The 20,546-nt window shown below is 37.2% G+C and overlaps 1 protein-coding gene across 3 annotated transcripts in view; it reads left to right on the top strand.

Annotated features, from left to right (window-relative positions):
- Nucleotides 1-20,546, top strand: part of SLC39A12 (solute carrier family 39 member 12) — a 67,710-nt gene that overhangs the window by 12,893 nt on the left and 34,271 nt on the right. For all 3 annotated transcript variants that reach the window (XM_061181539.1, XM_061181538.1, XM_061181537.1), the window contains exons 3-7: nucleotides 298-505; nucleotides 7,053-7,225; nucleotides 11,288-11,459; nucleotides 15,202-15,374; nucleotides 18,055-18,207. In XM_061181539.1, the coding sequence (XP_061037522.1) occupies nucleotides 298-505; nucleotides 7,053-7,225; nucleotides 11,288-11,459; nucleotides 15,202-15,374; nucleotides 18,055-18,207 (879 nt within the window). The remainder of the gene's footprint in view (nucleotides 1-297; nucleotides 506-7,052; nucleotides 7,226-11,287; nucleotides 11,460-15,201; nucleotides 15,375-18,054; nucleotides 18,208-20,546) is intronic.

Here is a 20,546-nt window from a genome sequence, read left to right as displayed (position 1 = left end):
TAGGATATTGACTATAGTTCCCTGTGTTGTACAGTAGGACAATGAGAAAGCTTAGACAAATAAGAATCAGTGGGATGGGAGTTAGAAAATTCAGTGTCATGGCAAATGAAAGAAACAAGTATTTTCCAGATAGAGCTCTATCTGAGACTAGGTAATGATGGTAGGCACAGTCCCACAAACAATTCACTCCTCTTTTAGAAGAATGACTCCTTGTCTTTTTTGGGAAATCCTAGAGATGTTCTAATCAGAATAATATCAAAAGTTAAAATTTTCTTTTTACTTTGTGTCTGATTTCAGTGTATGGAAACCAAAGTGCTGCAGAAAAAATCTGGTATCTCAAGCAGTGATGGTGCCGATGAAAATACACTTCCTCAGTTGGCGGAGACAATCATTGCTTTGTCCCTCCAAGGTGTTTGTCTGGGACAAAGAAACTTGCCGTCCCCAGACTATTTTACAGAATATATTTTCAGTTCCTTGAATAGTACAAATACTCTCCATCTATCAGGTAAGGATGCTTTTCGTGAATTTCACTTCCCAGTCACACCTACTAAACATGAACTGTGCCAAAAACAAAAGCAGAATCATTGCAATGACTGAATTTGTCCAGGTATGTTCTAAACACCCTTTTAATCTCAGCATGTAGTGAGACAGCCCAGGGGGCCTTTTCAAGGCAGACATGCTATGATATGTATATGGTGATAAGGTAAAAATATGCACTCAGCTCATTTGAGCAGGGATGATGAAATTGTGGATGGAGAGCCAAAGGGAGAGACTTTTATGATCTGCTACTAGTACTAACTGAACACTTTCCTGTTTGGTACAAAGTGCTGGGCCCGGGGGGACAGAGTATCATGTAGAAGGATAAAATAGTATTCTAAAGGGTGCAAGAGGCTTGGTAGCAGTTTGCTTGGAACCATAAAAGTAAGTCATTTAATGTTCAATAAAAGTACTGTAAAATATGCATCCTGGCTACATTCGTGACTGCCAGCATTTTAGGGATCTGAGGTAAAATAAGACATCACGAAAGGAATCAGAATGTTTGTTTCACACATTTCTTTGTACTTGACAAGACATTAAGAGTGAAATGACTTATTTTTTCATCTGCATCAGAATGCCCTGCTTTGCACACACACCAAGGCCACATACTTCCTCTTGGGAAGTCACAACATAGAAGAGAAATACAAATTTTCCAAGGTACCAGCAACACCCAAATGATCTAGATAAATCTTCCAACTCTGAAACGGATCAAGAGCTAGGAATCATACAATTCCATGCAGAACTTTCTCTGACTTGTTTGTCTAACCCACTGAACGACAGGTGTGTTTTTCTGCAATTCGTTTGTATTTGCTTTAAGAAATGAGAGAAAGAAATCTTTATTAAGATGAAAGTTGAAGTATAATTCAATCGTATTACCTAGATGTCATCACTAGGAAATAGGCCGGGGAAAAGCATGCTACGCTGAGAAAGATTTTGATGTAGGAAACAGGAATTGCTAAATTCAGATTTTGAGTGATTGAGTTTTAGCAGGACAGTTTCCATATCAACCGAAGGAATGCAATGATTTCCCTTTTCAAATAAAAATGTATGCCACTTGAAGGCTCAATCACTCTAAGAAATAGGAAGAGCCATCAGACCGGAATACAGAATACAGTTAGAGGCAAGCTGTACTGTAAGATCAAGACAAGTTGTCTAGATATTGACCATGATGGACCCTGGATAAAAAAACTAAAATAATTGTTTGTGAGAGGTGTTCAGTATCACCCACTTGGGCACAAAGCAGCCACTTTTGCATTTGAGAAGTCAGAATTCCATCCCATCCCAGTGCAATTAGATGCTTATTCCAGAGGCCCCAAGGCATTTTTTTTCTAACAACTGCCTCTGAGCTAGGGCTCTACTGATACTAATTGTATTTTGGGGTAGGGGGGAAAAAAGTATGGTATTTTAAAATTTTTTTAAAAAATGTTTTTATTATAGAGATTGTTAAACATAAACAAAAGTAGAAACAATAAAATAGTGTACGCCCATGTACACAGTCCCCAGCCTTAACAATTAACAGCAATTGGATAATCTTATATTTGCCTCCATCCTCTCCCAATCACTTGATTATTTTGAAGCAAATAATCAACCTGTACATATTTCTGTATGAATCTCTAAAAGAGGAGGATTTTTTAAAAAGCATCTATTACAAATATCACAGCTAAAAAAAAATGAATGATTCCTTAATATAAAAATTTCCTTCATGTTCACATTTTTCTGCTTTTTAAAAAATATTTTTAGTTTTTATTGAACCAGGATCTAAATAAGGTCCATAAAATGTGAATCTTTGGTATATCTCTGACGTTTTACTTTTGATAGGTGTCATGCCCTTCCCCTCCATTCTATTTTGTTGTAAATTTTTTGTTGAAAAAAAAAAAAGGGGATCATTTATCCCATCTGGATTTTGCTGATTGCATTCCTACTCATTTTACATGTGTTTCTTTTTTTTTTTTTTAATTTATTTATTTATTTATTTTTGGCTGCCCTGGGTCTCGTTGCTGTGCGCGGGCTTCTCATTTCGGTCGCGTCTCTTGTTGAGGAGCATGGACTCTAGGCACGCGGGCTTCAGTAGTTGTGGTGCACGGGCTTAGTTGCTCCATGGCATGTGGGATCTTCCCGGACCAGGGCTCGAACCCATGTCCCCTGCATTGGCAGGCAGATTCTTAACCACTGCGCCACCAGGGAAGTCCCTTACATGTGTTTCTATGCACCGTATTTCATGTATATTGATTTTTATACGTAGAGTTTTGATTAGTTTTAGGTTGTTTATTTATTTGGGGCTACAGTCTGATCGTTGGTATCTTCCATCGGCAGCACATAACATCTGGTTGTCTCTTTCTGAGAAGTTATAAGCTATTGATGGTCATTGCCTAGATTGATCAATTGTTTGGGGCTTACACAGTGGTGATCTTCTAATTCTCTCAGTTCTTCTTCATGTTTCAGTGTAGTAATTCTATAGTGGAAAATCTTTCCCTCACCACAATTTCATTTTATTGAGGGTCTTAAAGGAAAGTAAGGATAAACTCTTGATTCTTTAATTTACCACTTTACAAAATAATAACATAGTTTCCTTGCACCCTTCAATGAACAATGAGCTTTTCTTTTTATATCATTATGATTTCTTATCTCTCAATCTATTGTCATTATTATCCTTTTGGTACTCAGATCGTTCCCTCTTTGACAAGTGGAATCTTATTCAAGGTGGCTGTAAGTCCTTTTGTCAAAACCCTTAACACGTTTTATATCTCCCTTGCTCTCCAGTATAAAATATTCCAGGTTCATCTTGTACATTTTCTGCCTAAGCTGGGATAATTGTTTCTCCAAATATTTTTTATCTTTATATAAATCAATTAATCAAACTTTTCTCCTATTGCTTTCGGATTTTGAGTTAGAGTTGAGAAAGTTTCCCACATTCCCAGGTTATAGAAGAAGTTACTCATGTTTTCTTCTAGTACTTGTATGTTTGCATTTCTGATCCATTTAGGATTAATTCTGGTGCATGTTGTGAGGATTAGATCCAGTTTATTTTCTCTATATGACTATGCAGTTTTCTTTATACCTTTTATTTAAAATGAAGTGGAAATTATTTCCTCCACTGGTTTGAGATGCTGCTTTTATATAATAAAATGATAAATGCAATCAGGTCTATTTCTGTTTCCCATTCTGTTCTATTGGCCCACTTGTCTAGCCATGTGCCAGTACTGTACTGTTTTACTTATAGTGGCTTTATAGTATATTTTAATTTCTGATAGAGCTAGCCTTCTTCATTGCTCTTCTTTTCAGGGTCTTCCTGGCTTGTTCACTCTTCCTAACAAATATCACCTAACTGTCAAGCTCTGGGAAAAAATAACCCTGTGATAATTTTATTATAATTGCAAAATAATTATAAAATAACTTAGAAATGATATTTATAAGATGTTGCATTTTTACATCCCATAGTATTTCTATTTGTGCATATCTACATGTGTGCTTTTGTGGGGTGTTTTATTTCCCTCACATAGGTTTTAGACATTTCCTGGTACATTTATACCTAGGCATTTAACTTTCCTTTTGTCTCTCTTACCTGGGGTCCTCTCTTTCATTACAGCTTCTAACTGGTCTTTGTCTATGTGAAGGTTAGTGATCTTTTTTAGATTAATTTTATAACCTGTTCCATGATTAAATCTTTCATTTTATTTTGCCCTAATTTTTTAGCGTTTTCAGACAGTTTTGCCTCTTCTTTTTCAATTCGTGTGTCTCTTTGTCATCTAATTACATTGCTTAATAACCCCAATATAATGGTAAATATTTTGAGAATGGTCTGTACCCTTATCATGTTTTAGACTTTGAAAGAAAAGTTTGTTTCCTCATTGAGTTGAGAGAACAATGATAAAGAAATATATTTATAGTCTTTTATATTAACCCACATATTTATATTTCTAGTACTCTTCATTTCTTCCTGTGGACTTGACTTACCATTCAGATCATTTCTTTTCAGCTTAAATAACTTCATCTAGTGTTTCTTGTAAGACAGTTCTGCTACCAATGAATTCTCCATTCATTGTTTATCTGGGAATAATTTTATTTCACCTTCATTTTTAAAATTCATTTATTATTTATATTATTTTTTTAACATCTTTATTGGAGTATAATTGCTTTACAATGGTGTGTTAGTTTCTGCTGTATAACAAAGTGAATCAGCTATATTTATACATAAATCCCCATATCCCCTCCCTCTTGCGTCTCCCTCCCACGCTCCTTATCCCACCCCTCTAGGTGGTCACAAAGCACTGAGCTGATCTCCCTGTGCTATGCGGCAGCTTCCCACTAGCTATCTGTTTTACATTTAGTAGTGTATATATGTCCATGCCACTCTCTCACTTCGTCCCAGCTTACCCTTCCCCCTCCCCGTGTCCTCAAGTCTATTCTCTACGTCTGCATCTTTATTCCTGTCCTGCTCCTAGGTTCTTCAGAACCTTTTTTTTAGATTCCATATATATGTGTTAGCATACAGTATTTGTTTCTCTCTTTCTGACTTACTTCACTCTGTATGACAGACTCTAGGTCCAACCACCTCACTACAAATAACTCAGTTTAATTTCTTTTTATGGCTGAGTAATATTCCATTGTATATATGTGCCACATCTTTATCCATTCATCTGTCGATGGACACCTAGGTTGCTTCCTCACCTTCATTTTGAAGGGTTGTTTTGCTGGATATTAAATCCTTAATTGACCGTTTTTTCTTTCAGCATTTTGAACATCTTATTCCACTACTTTCTGGCCTCTATTTTTCAGATGGGAAGTCAGCTATTGATTGTATCAATGCTCCCTGGTATGTGATGAGTCATTTTTCCATCACTGCTTTCAAGATATATCTTTGTCTTTGACTTTCAACTGTTTGACTGTGTCTGGGTTTGGATCTTTTATATTTATCCTACTTGATGTCTGATGAGCTTCTTTTTGTTTTGTTTTGTTTGTTTGTTTTTTGACCACGCCCCATATTATTTCCCCAAACTGGGATCTTGACAGTGAGAGCATGGAGTCCTAGCCACTGGACCACTAGGGAATTCCCTCTGATGAATTTCTTGAACATTGTAGATTAAGGCTTTACATCAAATTCAGAAAGTTTTTAGCCATTATTTTCTCCAATATCTTTTTCTACTTCTTTCTCTTTCTTCTCTCCAAGTGACTGCCACTACATATGGGTCAGTATATTTGCTGTTTCCCACAGGTCTCTGAGACTTGTTCTTTCTTTTTCTCTTTGTTCTTCAGATTAGATTATTTCTATTAATTTATCCCCATATTCAGCTATTCTTTCTTCTAGCATCTCAATATGCTGTTGCACTCCTCTGGTGAATTTTTCACTTCATTTATTCTGTTCTTCTACTCCAGAATTTCCATTTAGACTTTTATATAGTTTTGATCTCCTGATTGAAAATTGCTATTTATTAATTTATTATTGTCATACTTTCCTTTAATTTCTCAAATATTATTCTCTTTAGTTCCTTGAACATACTTATAATGACTGCTTTGAAGTCTTTGTCTGGTAAATCCAACATCTGGGAATACTCAGATACATATTTATTGACTGCTTTTTTCCTTGACTCTGAGTCACACTTTCCCATTTCTTTGCAGGTCTCTCTCTCTCTCTTTTTGTTTTTTTTTGTTGTTGTTGAAACTGGCCATTTAAAATAAAATATTGTAGTAATTCTAGTTTGTAGTCTACTACTGACGGTAACATTTAGGAAAACACCAGAGGTATTTTTTTCACAAGTAGAAAGATGAATAAATCCCAAGAAATTCACCATAATATTCAGTTGTACTCTGTATCAATCATCTTTTAAGGCTACAACTGTACCAAGGGAAACTAAACTGCAGTCTGTAAACTGACAACCATACCACAGTAGCATTAGAAAACAAAGTCTCATTTGTCCCAGTAATCTCAGCTGCTTTTCAATTCCTGTTTCTTTCCTGCATTAAACACTGAAGAGGAAAATGATTAGATTGACTTTACATTAAAGTTATAGTTAATCTACTAAGGATGTATAGTGCCTAAAGGGAATAAATTTTCTAAGGATTAAATCAGTTTCATCTTTTGTTTACATTTGTATAGGGAACACCTAGAAAAAGAATTAGTTGACTTACCAGAAGGCACTCCATTTTTGGAATTGCTCATTTCATCTTGGTTCAGCCCTAAGATCTCAAGATCTTGTGAGAGAATCATTAACCATGTGAAGTATAAATACTCTTTATTCTTTTTTTTGGCCACAACGTGCAGCATGTGGGATCTTAGTTCCCTGACCAGGGATTGAACCTGTACCCTCTGTATTGGAAGCACAGAGTCTTAACCACTGGACCACCAGGGAAGTCCCTGAATGCTCTCTATTCTTGTTCAGAGTAAAACCTTGGCTTTTCATTAGAACTTAGAAATTTACTTAGTAAATAGCTATGCTGTGGCCGTGTGAAATTGTGATTATTCTGAAGCTGGCCTCTCTTCATTCTATGTGACACCAGATTCTGTTTGAAATTTCTAGAACTAGACCAACTCCTCAATACTCTCTGGACTAAAAATACCTGTATCAGAAAAGATAGAATCCATCAACTTCAAAGGAAACAAAACAACCTAACAATCCATGATTGGGCCTACCCTAATCTATCTGTATCCGAGGACCCAGAATCAGATGACAGTCCAATTTCCTGGGATCAGGTATTGTCATTATTCCTCTTGTACCATCATTTGCTATTGTCAAAGGAAGTAGCTGTGAACATTCTCTAAGAGTTGTTGAAAAGTTAAAGGATAATGTAGATTTCCTTAAATGTAAAAATATTCTATTTCCACAGTGTGGGCAGGGATTTTTCTTTTTACAAGTGGGTCTCTATAGACATAGACTTGAGGTCAAGATATTTAGGAGAATGATATATATTACTCTTTCCTCTGCTGGGTCCATACTGAATGCATGAATAATTAATCCAGCAAACCTGTGAGCATTTACTGTGTTCTAGTCACCATCATGGGCACCAGGGATAGATAATTGAACAAAAATAGGCGCGGCTCCTATGGAGCTAACAGGGTAGTGGGAGGATATAGACATTATATAAAAACTTACAATGATGAATGAACACTTTAAAGTTAGATTAGATTATGAAGAGATTACTTTGGATTGTGAGCAACAGGGAAATATTTGTATAGTAGGTAGCACTGAGAAGGTTTTTGAGAAAAGGTGATATATGAGCCTATAAACATGTTCATATTCTTATTTCCTAAAGTTGTGTTCCAAAGTACATTCACTAGTCTACCTAGATAATTCTTGAAAAGGGGTGCTATGGTCAAATCTGATTGGGAAATACTGAGGATGCATATTGCACTGTAGCATATTAATGTGTCTGGGGAGGTCCATTAGTAAATAAAATTCTTTAATCTTATTGAATCCAGCATTTTTCAGACTCTGTTACACATAGAAACCTTCCCTGCCCTTATTATTTAAAATCTTGAAAAGTTGATATTCCATGATAATGGCTTACATTTAATGAGTAAATTAATACTATGTATTAGACACTGCACAATTTCACCTGCATTCTTCATGTAATTATTACAACAGCTGTATGAAGTTACGTTATATGATTGCATCCTACAGATTAGGAAATTGAGGCATGGAGCTAATAAGTAGTTGCTTAAGTTCACAGAAACTGAGGTATATACATAGTTTGTCTGATGGCATATTCTGTGCTCTGAACAACTATGCTGTTTGAGAAATGTGGATTTAAAGAAATAAAACTATTTTTGTTATTTATATCTTGGATGAGTTAATATTCCTATTAAACACAATCTGTATTTTAAAAGAGCAAAATTCCTTACATATTCCTAACAACAGTGAAGGTCGTTCCTGTAAGTTATGAATGATTGGGCATTATCACATATTTTTGCTACGATATATTTTAAAAAGTGAATTTCTATTAATTAGGCTACATATCAAAAGCATCAATTAAAGCTGATTCTTTCAAACTCACACTTAGTGTATTCAACTGAAGGTAACAAGAGTTGATGCCTGTATTAATCCTTGTTTGTGAAGTCTCTTTAAATATTTCTTCAGGGCCAGCTCTTAGAAGGGAACCCATCTGTCTGACGGAGACCCTATTTGCATAAAGAATGAAGGTTATTTCTCAAAATTTAGGGGTTACCTACTTAAGGCATGCCTCTTCTAAGAACAGTAATAATCATTTTCTGTGCTGACTCTGCAAGATAAAGAAAACAACCTCTTTCCCAATTCTTCTCTGTTCCAACATGTCACTTTCTTTGTGACTTTTGAGGGGACCCTAAGGTAAGAGGCTAGATCTGGAGATCCTGCCTGTATTATTTAGGCCAGTGATTCTCAAAGTGTGGTCCCTGGACCAGCAGTGTCGGCTGCACCTGGGACCTTGTTGGAAATGGAAATTCTCAGGTCCCACCCCGGAATCTACTGAATTATACCCTTCAGTTGTGGAGCTCATCACCCTGTCTTTTAACAAGCCCTCCAAGGGATTCTCAAAACTAAAGTTCAAGAAGCAACACTTCAGAATGTGTTTGTAAAGTTTCCACAGAAATCTGATGATGTCAACACAAGTGTACAAGTATGTTGAAGTTTTATGTGAAGGAATAAAGCTATTTCAAAGGTTATTGACTGGATGATCTAAATTTCCATTCTATTTTCTTCTTCATTAAAAACATTTTGTCTACCAAAATTTTATAGGATGTAATGAATCCCCTTTAAGGACATTTGTGTTAGTGATTTCAGAAGAAATTTAATGCAACAATAACCTAAATAGTACAGGAACAGCAAGTAAATATCAAGGGCATAGAGGCTTATTAATAGAATAACCTTACTCTATGGGAAGGTATTCTAAAACTAGAAACTATTCAATTCCTTGACAGTGAACTGCGGGAAGATGCATGGCATTCTTTTCATGTTTATCTTTCCACTCTCTTACTTCCCAGGCAGGCATTTTTCAATGAGAATGTTTATTATGAAGGATTCATTATCAGAAGTTTGTTGTTAGTTTCCCTTTATTGTTGCCAGTATTTTTAATGATGAAGTAATTCTATTCCATGATTAATAAATGATGCAAAAGAGACTATTGTCTTTGGTGTAAATTATTTTGATAAAGGGAAAAAAAATCACAAGTTTAGCTTTCTGCTTCTTGTAGTAGAAAACTTTTGGAGTTCTTGCCCTATCCCTTTCTGAGAAATGGCTTTCTCACCCACAGTGCTGGGTCCAGCAGCCATGTTTGAAGAGCATGGTCCCACCTCCTATCTCGGGGGCAAAATTGATGGAATCAAATGGGTATTTGACCAAGAAAACCCATCTATAGCTTTGCTGAACCAATCAGATCTGTCAGGATTTGCAGACTCAATCCAGTCTTGGGTTCTTGGATGGAAAGGTAACTTTAGGGTCAGGGCTTATATGGCCATGTGTTTATTAAAGAGAGAAGGCCAGACTTTGAAAGGAAGTAGATGTCTACAGAGGGAAACAGAAAGAAGAAAATACTAAGCCCCAAAAAGACAGAGAAAATCATTGGTTCTAATTTTCCAGCTTCCGGTTCAGTTCCTCTTGAAATGTGGCTGTCCTTCCCATCTCAGACATCCTCTGTAAGCTTCATGCGTCCTCCTCTTGGTGTCTGCTGGTTTGAGTAGGTTCTGTTCTATGCAACCAAACATCTCCCAATCAAGATAAAGCTCTTTAACCCTTGGAATCATCCCAAAGGATTTTTTCTGTGGGAGAAACCAGCAAATGTGTCATCATTATTTTCTGATTAGCCATGTGCCTTTGTTTAAAATCCCTACTTTCTACAGCCTGGCAGATCAGACAATCCTTGTATACATCACTGACTTTTTTAAAGATACCTTACTGTACCAAAAGATCACACTGATCTTGCATTGGGGTCTTATTTCAATAGAAGGCACCCATTCGTGCTAGTGAACCTATACACCCTTCTCATCCACATGTGAAAACTTTTCAGTGTAATTTTTGATGCACAAAATGTCAGCCCTTAACACTTCTGAAATGGACAGATGCTTTGAGGCAATTTTTAGAGACCTGTTTCATTTGTTGTTTGCTTCTACTTCTTATCTCATAAATATCCCTATACAATATGAAAAAAATCACAAAGATCTAGATAAAAATGAGTGAAATCAGTAGGCAGTAACAGTGATTTCAATTGTTTTTGTGGTGGAAGGCTGTCAAGGGACAGAGGTAGCCATATCGTTCAGTGTTTACACACCAGCGAGTTGATACAGCATTCACTTTTTAAAATATTACCTTTACTTTTATTGCTTTTGAAAATGCATGTTGCCTGCAAAGGCTTACTAAATCAGAGAATGTTAAAGACGATGACCTCACTACCTCAGAGCTCCTGTTTATCCTGTGAAGTTTTAGCTTTGTTAATAATACAAAGCCATCCGCCCTCAAGGTTTCCTCAGGCTGCTGGCTAGAACACCATCCAACACATTGGAAAACACGGTGCATCTCTTCAGGAAAGAAAAAAGTGTGCAAAACTCCTGCTATATAATACTCAGAATGAAAGTGAGATACAGCTGCTTTAATCAGAGATGAAAGATAATCCTGGGGAATTATTTATGGACAAAAGGCTTCAGGGAGACACACGTAGTAACGGCTTCGTGTGGAAGGGTTGACCTGAGCCCTTCCACTTCGTTCTGACTCCTCAAGAATGGTAGTCGATGGGGAATTTGGTTCAGTGCTCAGAATGGTAACAGTGTATGTTCTTCCGCCTACAGACTTGCTTCTCTGCTGGACAATTGGTGGAGATATTTCTACAGAACAAGCTTTCAGCCATCTCTAAGGAGGACTTTAAGCAAATGAGTCCAGGAATCATCCAGCAATTACTGAGCTGCTCTTGCCAGCTGCCCCAGGACCAACAAGCAAAGCTGGCACCCCCCACTCCAGAGAGTAAGTTCTGGTTCTTCACTCGGAAAGCCAATGCATACAGTGTATGCAATGATGACGGTGAGTGAAGGATACGTACCATATACCAGGCACCGCTCTAAGCATTTTACATTGATCAGCTCATTGAGTCCTCACACGGTGCTACCAGCTAGAAATTATTATTATTATCCTCACTTTAGAGATGAGGAAACTGAAGCACATAGAAGTTAAGTGACTTGCCCACGGACACACAGCTGGTAAGTGATAGAGCTGGGATTCAAACCCAGACAAGCTGTTTTTAACCACCTATGCTATACTGCCTTTCAACGAATATTTTATATTTTGTGTATAACTTATATAAATCAAGTTTGTCCCCTGTATTCGACTCAAGCGTGGACCAACTTCAAAGTCCATAGTTGAGATGTGGCATGGTGTATGAGAAAGAACATCAGTGTCGGGGTCAGAAAGGCAGAGCTGAGTCATGCCTTCTTTCCCCAGCCAACTCTGTGATCTTCAGCAATCTCTTTATTTCCCAAGCCCGTCTCTTTCTCTGCACAGTGGGAAGCAGTGATATTATGGGGCTTCCTATCCATTTCCACATTATGGCACACAGTAAAAATGAAGGCACCTTGGGGTAAACCAAAGAGGCTGTTCTGGGATGGAGGTGACCAGTGCAAGGAGGTGCCAGCCTCCGGGTTGTGGTTGGCAGCCCCAGGAAGTGAAAGGATCAATATTCACACTCACCTGTGACCCATAACATCACTGCAGCAGGTGAGCACTGCTGTTAAGACTTCACAGTACACCAGTGAAGTTCCAATGGGCTAATGCATACAAAAATGCATTCTGTAAATTTAAAGCACCTGATATTTAAAAGGCAAAAAGAAAAAAAGAAAAAAATGGTGGCCCAAGAACATCTATGATGGATAGTAAAAATATGACATTTAACTATATTTAAGATATTACCATTGATCTGAGGGCCTTCCATAGTTTTCAGAACTGCTTTTCTTTCTCTTTGAGGTAGTCTGCAATGCCCATCATAACAGAATTGTTCAGTTACTTATTTCTAACTCATAATGGATTCTACATCGAGTGATTCATTTGAAGATTGTGAACAAAAACATGCCAGGCCTATATATCTAAGACTCCATGTTCACTGAGAGGAAAAAAAGCTTCATTCAAAGTGAGCACCTAAATCATTCAATACCTTGTGGTCAGTGATGGCTCAAAAACGGATCTGTATAACCAGACACCTCCCTGGCACGGGGTCTGGTTATACAGGCCAATTGGAAACAGGGTTTTGGACTGAAGATCCATGAAAAAAGGCTTAATTCCCTTTTTAATGAACTTCTAGGCCCTTCTAGGAAGTAGTCTTCCTGAGAAAAATCCAAACAAGTCATACTCACTAAAGAACCTAGAAAAACACCACCGTCCTCAATTTAAAATGTTGTATCATATAACTAAAGAGAAAGGTTTGTGTTGTTGGCCTTTTGAAATTGCAGGAATGTAAGACGTTCAAGAGGGGAAGACACAGGGAGACGTTATTAAGAACACAGTGTTCGGTATGCTGAAACTCAACCCCTAAGCACCACCTTGCACTGAATTTCCAGGAAAGAATGCTATGGCTGTGTAGAAGTCGTTTCAGACCTGTTCAAAGAAGCTGCTCGGGATTGGTTAAGAATTTAGTTGGTAGGTCCAGTTCTGTTGTAAGGGTGGGAAAGATTTATATCAAATCTGACTCCAATCAAGATGCCATGACACTATGTAGCGGACTAGAGTAAGTCAGCAGAGTCTGGTGACCACGAAAGTCAGAGATTTTGTGGTTTTCAGACTGTTGTTGCCACACAAGAGCGGGTAAAACTGACTCACAGAAGACCTGGGAAGATTTACAAGCTCCCAAGGAATGAAACATCCTTTCTCTTCCAAAACCACACCGTAGCTGTCCTCAGGACAATGGAGAAAGTAGAAGAATTGAAGAACTTGAAACTTTGCCTTTTGCCTGGGAAATGTCAGCCCCTAATTTGTCGGTGTTGAGTTCCTGACATTTCCTGATCTTTTGTAGCCACCATAAAAATGTGGCAACTTTGAACTTTATTAGGCACCCAGGTGCTCACCTTAAACTTCAAATGTCTTTAATTTATCTGTTAGTCAAGAAGAATCACTTTCCCACTGAGGGTCTATTTGTGGAAGAATGGGATGTGAAACTTGGTTAAATATCTCTAGGGATTTTTTAACAACATAGGTATTAAATTAGAGCAAAATAAAACCTCTAGGCAGGTGTATGATCATTCCAGACTATTTCTGTTATTTGTTTTTAATGTCGTAAAAAATACATGCAATTTACCATCTCAACCCTTTTAAGTGTACGGTTCGGTAGTATTACATATTTTCACATTGCTCTGCAACAGATCTCTAGAAATGCCTCATCTTGCAAAACTGAAACTCTGTATCTGTTGAACAACAGCCGTTTTATAGATTTCCCTAGCAGCGAAGGAGTAGCGGTGAGAGTGGGAAAAATCAAAGTGTGAAAGTTTTTTCCCTCCTCTGAGTACACTACCAACTTTATTTTAATGTTCGATCTCTGTATAATTTAGAGCTTATGATTCGATAAGGGTCCTCTTCACATCACAAGCCTATTGTCATCTTACCAGCTAGTGTCATTCACATGACCTACTGTGGAGGACGAAATGTCCCAGGAAAGTACAAGAATGATGAGAATGCAACATCTTCAATTATAACACATTTTAAGATCGTAATTTCTTAAAATCCACAATGGGCTTTAAGTGCAATAGTATGATAGCTGAAATTGTTTGATTTTTTATCCATCTGTGGTCACGAAAGGAAATGATAGTTTAATTTTGTAATTACCTACCTTCATTGTTTACAAACCATTTGGCCTGACATTAGTAACTTCTAAGTTGAAACAGAGTATTCGCTCTGAATATCTGCAACCAAAGGAAAATGGTGTGTGAATACTCTTTATACCCAAATCATATATACTTGACTCTGAAAGCCATTTCTTTCTCTTAATCTTTCTCTTTCCTTTCTTCCTTTACCCTTTTATTTCTTCTCCCCTCCTACATATTTGTTCCTGTTTGAATAATTGTAAAAAATTGCATTTTCTGAACATTTAAAAAATCTAGAAGCTTAGAAATACAGAATAAATTTTAGGGGTTATAAAAACTTACTGCAATAATCCAAAAGGTAGGCTGTCCAAATTTATATTATCATCCATTACACATTGACTGATCAGTTTTTACCAATACAATCGCTCGTTTTAGTCACTGAGAATAATAAACACTTCTGACGTTACAAATAATTTTGAGAATTTTTGTAAGAAAGTACTCATTTTGTCCACAAATATTGATCTACAATGGCCCAAACTATATGCTCCTTCTGTAACATTGCTTCCTTGACTTCGAAATGTTTCAATGAAATTAAATGACAAATATTACCAGTGTCTGTCAATGGAGGTTGTAGTTTAAAGTGAGAGAAATTATTTTCTTTGGGGATAGGAGGTAAGCTAGCTCCTTGCTTGCTATGGTGATTTTTTTCATAAGGGGTAGTCAGGATAACTTCAAAGCAACGGAGTAATTTGGAGAAAGTCTTTTCATTCTTTTCCTTGCAAATCAAAGCCTTGAAACCTTTTACCCAATATAGCACTCACAAAACAATTTTGTATTCCTATCGGTTATAGTATAGGCTGGATTCTTCTAGCATGTTCGCTGGCAGAGGCCCTCACTGTTTTGCAATCTTCTTTTTGGCTCAGAATATGGCTACAGCACCATGGCAGTGACAGTGCTTACGCTGGGCTCCATGCTCGGGACGACCCTGATCCTTTTCCACTGCTGCGAGGAGAACTACAGGCTCATTTTACAGCTGTTTGTGGGTCTGGCTGTTGGGACACTTTCTGGGGATGCTCTGCTGCATCTGATCCCTCAGGTAAGCGGCTATTTTCCGTTTCAGATGGAGTGTTTCTAATTTCTCTTTACTTTGCGCCACTGGAGGTGTTTATGCAGAATTTCACAGTGGCGTGGATGCGTAGATACAGTGGCCAGTGTTTTCCTTGATAATCAGTATTATTTCCCCAAAGCCCTGGTAGGAGAAAAGAGATGATGAATCATTAGATCCACCAGGTTATTCTTATTTTTGAAATTTAAAACTATGTGATCAGATATGGATTCCTATTAACAAAAATTCAGGAAGTGTACGTATCTATAAATAAAAACGAATGGGCTCTAAGATGTACTGGTTTTTCTCCGGTGGCCCCCAACCCTCATCAGGTCCATGCTCTGCCCTTCTCTGCCCTCTTTTCTGCCCCTGAAGATGGCACCTCCTCAGCTCCCTTGCAGGCTGGACTGTTGTTTGAGTTCCCCCAGTGGCTGCACAACAGAAAAGCCAGGGCAGGAGGAGAGAGTGGCAGGGGTATCTCTTCCCCACTCCCTCCCTCCAGCACTGGCTCTAGAAGCAGCTGATTACCCGCAGTAATACACCTCCTGCAGGAGGCCTCCTCCCTAACTTCATCTCCCACTGAGCTTCAGTAATTGAGCTTCAGTTATTTCCAACCTTTGCCCTTTGCCCTTTCAGCCCTAAGAGTGATAATGGTTCCCTGGGGTTGCCAGTTTCCGGGTGTCTCATTATCCCTGTTCATACCCTTGACACCTGCCCACACCTCTGTCATAGCACCACCATTAACCTCTCTTCGTTTGAACCATCAAAATGAATTTCTCTTTCTTGCCCAACTGTTAGCATCTAGATTTCCTTTAAGAAACATGCAATCTCCAGGAAGCTGGCTCTTTGCTGAAGTCTTCGGAGGCTCTTTATTTGTCAGAGATGAAAGGATTAGGACCAGAGATGCAAAAGAGTTCAGGGAGGCGGGTCTTCAGATGAGGTTATGTATTCCTTCTGAAATCTCTTATGGTAGATAATGATGAGCAAATGATTTCCCCCACCTCTCACAAAGTCTGAGATGTTAAAATTTTCCACAAGCCTCTGGCAGTTTCCTCCAGGGTCCCTCTTGTTGCTTAGAGGCTCAAAAATTATTACATGTTCTGAAAATTGCAAAGTGAGCATTGGAGAAATGAAACAAACCATTATTAGTTTTAATTTCCCTTATAATCTAATTTTCTGGAAATATTTCAGGGCTTACTGGCTTGAGGCGGTGGCCGAAGCCTGTTTCTAGGTCACTGCAGTGGCTGCAGAGCTGTTCATTGCCCAGGATCCTGGGAAACAGCAACAGGATCTTAAGGCTGCCTGGGTCTCCCCAAGTGGGAGAGTGCACAGCCCAAGGGGTGGACGTTAGGGGGAGTGGGACTGTCCACCGGCCCTACAGAGACATATTACAGAGGGGAACTTAGCTGGGTTTCACTTAGAAGGCAGTTGCTTTACTTGAGGAAAGAGAGGAGGACATAAGTTATGGGAAGAGGAAGATAGATGCCGTACAGGTGGGGTGGAAAGCTAGAAAAATCAGCGGTTCCTGAATGTGATCCAAGGCAATCGTTTAAAGGTCTGCACAGAAATGAGAAAAATCCCACTGTCACGATTTCCTCTTTTAACTGGCTACATTGATTCAACTTGAAGATCTACATTTTATTCTGAAATTGTGAGGTTTTCCTCTGTTTTCTTTTCTGACATGACAACATCCTCTGTTTTGTGACATAATGGTAATTCCAAATATTAGGTGGCTGTCCTTTTAAGTCTTTACCAAAAGAAAAAGTGGACTAATGTGTATATGTCTTTAGTTATGTCCATATACTCAATGTGTATATGGAGATCCATACATATACTCACACATGTATACATATGTATCAATATGTATATGCATACGTACATAAATATCTATACACTATTTATATGAACATATACACATATAATTTTTTTCTTTTCTAAATGTAATGGTTAGTAATATCCTAAATATGGAAACCACTGAGCTATTTCTCAAACTGTCTTCTCCTGGGGAGGGAATATGATACATTATGATTTACTAGCTCACAAGAAATCATGAGGTCAACAAATGGATGAGTCAACCAGTGGGATGAGTCAACTAGAGGAAAATTCCTAATGCTTTTCTAGTATCCTTTTGTGTCCCAGAGAGCTGACAGTATTGCTGGGCATACAGGATGCACTCGATGGAAAAAGTCCTTCAGGTGGATTTCTTACTTATTTGAACATTTATTAAAAGTTTTCTTTAATTGCTATGGGGCATGGGGAGAATAAACCCTGGATGAAATGTATCTTTATATTTGTTCTGGATATAAAAAACATTGATTTGTTATAAAGCATTGCTGTGCAAATTGGGATGGATTGAACTGGAAAAAAATTCAGCTAAAGGACTGAGAATGTATGAAAATTTAGGCCACTTGCTGAAATAAGCTTAGGCTTTAGTCTACTCATTAGCAGAAGCTTTTCAAAGTTCCCCTTTCTTTTTTCACATCTTATTTGGCCCTGATTAAATCATATAGTGGAAGTATTCATACATCTAAAAGCAAACTGGGCTTTGAATGAATTCAAGTGTTGTCATGGGGTTCCCCAGAATGGAAATTGAATATATTTTCAACAGTGCACCTACTAAATAATATTTAAGTCATCAAAAGTTATTTCTTTCCATCTCTTTTCTTTTTAGGTTCTTGGTTTACATAAGCAGGAAGCCTCAGAGTTTGGACATTTCCATGAAAACAAGGGCCATATTTGGAAACTGTTGGGATTAATTGGAGGCATCCATGGATTTTTCTTAATAGAAAAATGTTTTATTCTTCTTGTATCACCAAGTGCCGAGGTATATTTTAAATTTTATTTATCTTTTATGTTAGGGCTTCATGATATTTGTCTTTTATTTCAGAAATACTTGTTCAAAAGTAATTAACATCTTCATGAGGTTGTCTATTTAAGGGATGGGACTCTGATTTCTAGGACACACAGATCATTCTGACTGAGAGCTTCCCTATAAGCATGATTATTAATTTTTCAAACATCTGTTGCTGGCCCATTAGTATACTTATTACAACCTCCTATTTGACTTCCCTGGCTAGTTTAGAAACAGGAGAATATTTCATGTCTGAGAATTAAGGGGTTTAAAGGCTTAGCTACCAATCTGTGTTTTGGGTATCTTTCTTAACCCAAAACAAATTAACAAGCAAACAAAAACTTTGAAAATTCTGAAAATTATGCATTGTTTTCTATCTTAAGGACATTTAAAATTATGCAAACAAGAAGCTCAGGAGTGGGAATTCCAGCAAATCTTCTTTTCAGCTTGAATAATTGCTTTCATTGTGCCTGCATTTGATCAATTTCTACATATATGATGAAATGTAAAATGCATTGTGGCTTATTTTTAGATTTTGTTTCTTTTTGCTCTTATATATTACCCTATAAGAAAATAGATGAACAGTTTTGTGGGATAGTTAAAAACATAAATGCTTGTAAAAAAAAAAAAAGCAACAAAAAACTCCAGGAGCCTAAAATAAACTTTCCCTACAAAGTCCTGGGATTCTGCAGTCTTCATGGTTTTCTACTTATTCCCTGACTTTCTTCCCATTCACGTACTATAAAATGCTTGTATTCAGGGCAAACACTACTATCTTTTAAAAGACTTTTAAACAAACTTTTAAACAAGCAAACACTACTATCTTTTTTTTTAGTCAGAAAACACGTCTTTATTAATTTCTGTTAATTAGCTATTGTAGGTATAAGCAGAAGCAATATATGTTATAGTCATTTTCCTTGAGTAACTGATGCTATTGGTATTTTTTTTTAAACGTCTTTATTGGAGTATAATTGCTTTACAATGGTGTGTTAGTTTCTGCTTTATAACAAAGTGAATCAGTTATACATATACATATGTCCCCATATCTCTTCCCTCTTGCATCTCCCTCCCTCCCGCCCTCCCTATCCCACCCCTCTAGGTGGTCACAAAGCACCAAGCTGATCTCCCTGTGCTATGTGGCTGCTTCCCACTAGCTATCTATTTTACGTTTGGTAGCGTATATATGTCCATGACACTCTCTCACGTTGTCCCAGCTTACCCACCCCCCTCCCCGTATCCTCAAGTCCGTTCTCTAGTAGGTCTGTGTCTTTATTCCCGTCTTGCCCCTAGGTTCTTCATGACCTTTTTTTTTTTTTTTAGATTCCATTTATATGTGTTAGCATATGGTATTTGTTTTTCTCTTTCTGACTTACTTCACTCTGTATGACAGACTCTAGGTCCATCCACCTCACTGCAAATAACTCAATTTCATTTCTTTTTATGGCTGAGTAGTATTCCATTGTATATATGTACCACATCTTCTTTATCCATTCATCTGTTGATGGACATTTAGGTTGCTTCCATGTCCTGGCTATTGTAAATAGAGCTGCAATGAACATTTTGGTATACTATCTTTTAAAAGTCTTTTAAAAGACTACTATCTTTTAAAATATCAGCACTTATTATCCTCCCTAAATTTATTCAAAAATTCTATTTCATGCATCAAAAATAAGGTGGTTTATGGATGGATAGAAGGATGGTAGATAGATGGGTGATAAAATAGATGTAATAAAATGTCAATGGTAGGATCTAGGGAGTGAATATCTGAGTGTTGACATCACAGTTCTTTTAGCTTTTTTGTATATTTGAAACTTTTCACAATAGATAGATTTTAAACAAAATTCTGTAGAAATTTTTTCTGTTTTAATGAATCAGGGTTGTTCTTTGGCCTGGGGCCCAAGCTAGGGTACTATAGTAATTCAGGAATTAGGAATGACAGTTTCAATCCCAACGCTTTCTTAAAAACTTAGGAATCCCACTTTCTCTAAAAATTTAGGAACTTAACCTCCACAAAAGGAGTTCTAATCTAACTAAGCATTAAAGACAATAATAAGATCCCCATTTATACACAATAGACTAGCATTCATGGACTGGAAAAACGAATTCAGAAAGCCAACATATCAACTTATGCATAATAATTAGAAATGTAACCAGATGGAAATGAGTGAAATGAATTCTGAACATTCAAAAATTATATTTTTTTCAGATGGTCCTTGGACTTGTCAGGGAACTTAAAATGAGTTTTAAGAACGTAATTTTAAGATTCATGATATTGTGTAAAAGAAAAGGAATGTGAATATTTTAGAAGCTAC

This window comes from Eubalaena glacialis, chromosome 2 (genome assembly GCF_028564815.1).
Source record: "Eubalaena glacialis isolate mEubGla1 chromosome 2, mEubGla1.1.hap2.+ XY, whole genome shotgun sequence".
In the NCBI taxonomy this organism is placed as follows: domain Eukaryota; kingdom Metazoa; phylum Chordata; class Mammalia; order Artiodactyla; family Balaenidae; genus Eubalaena; species Eubalaena glacialis.
Note: the sequence above shows the minus strand (reverse complement) of the source record. Positions and strands in the feature narration are given on the sequence as shown.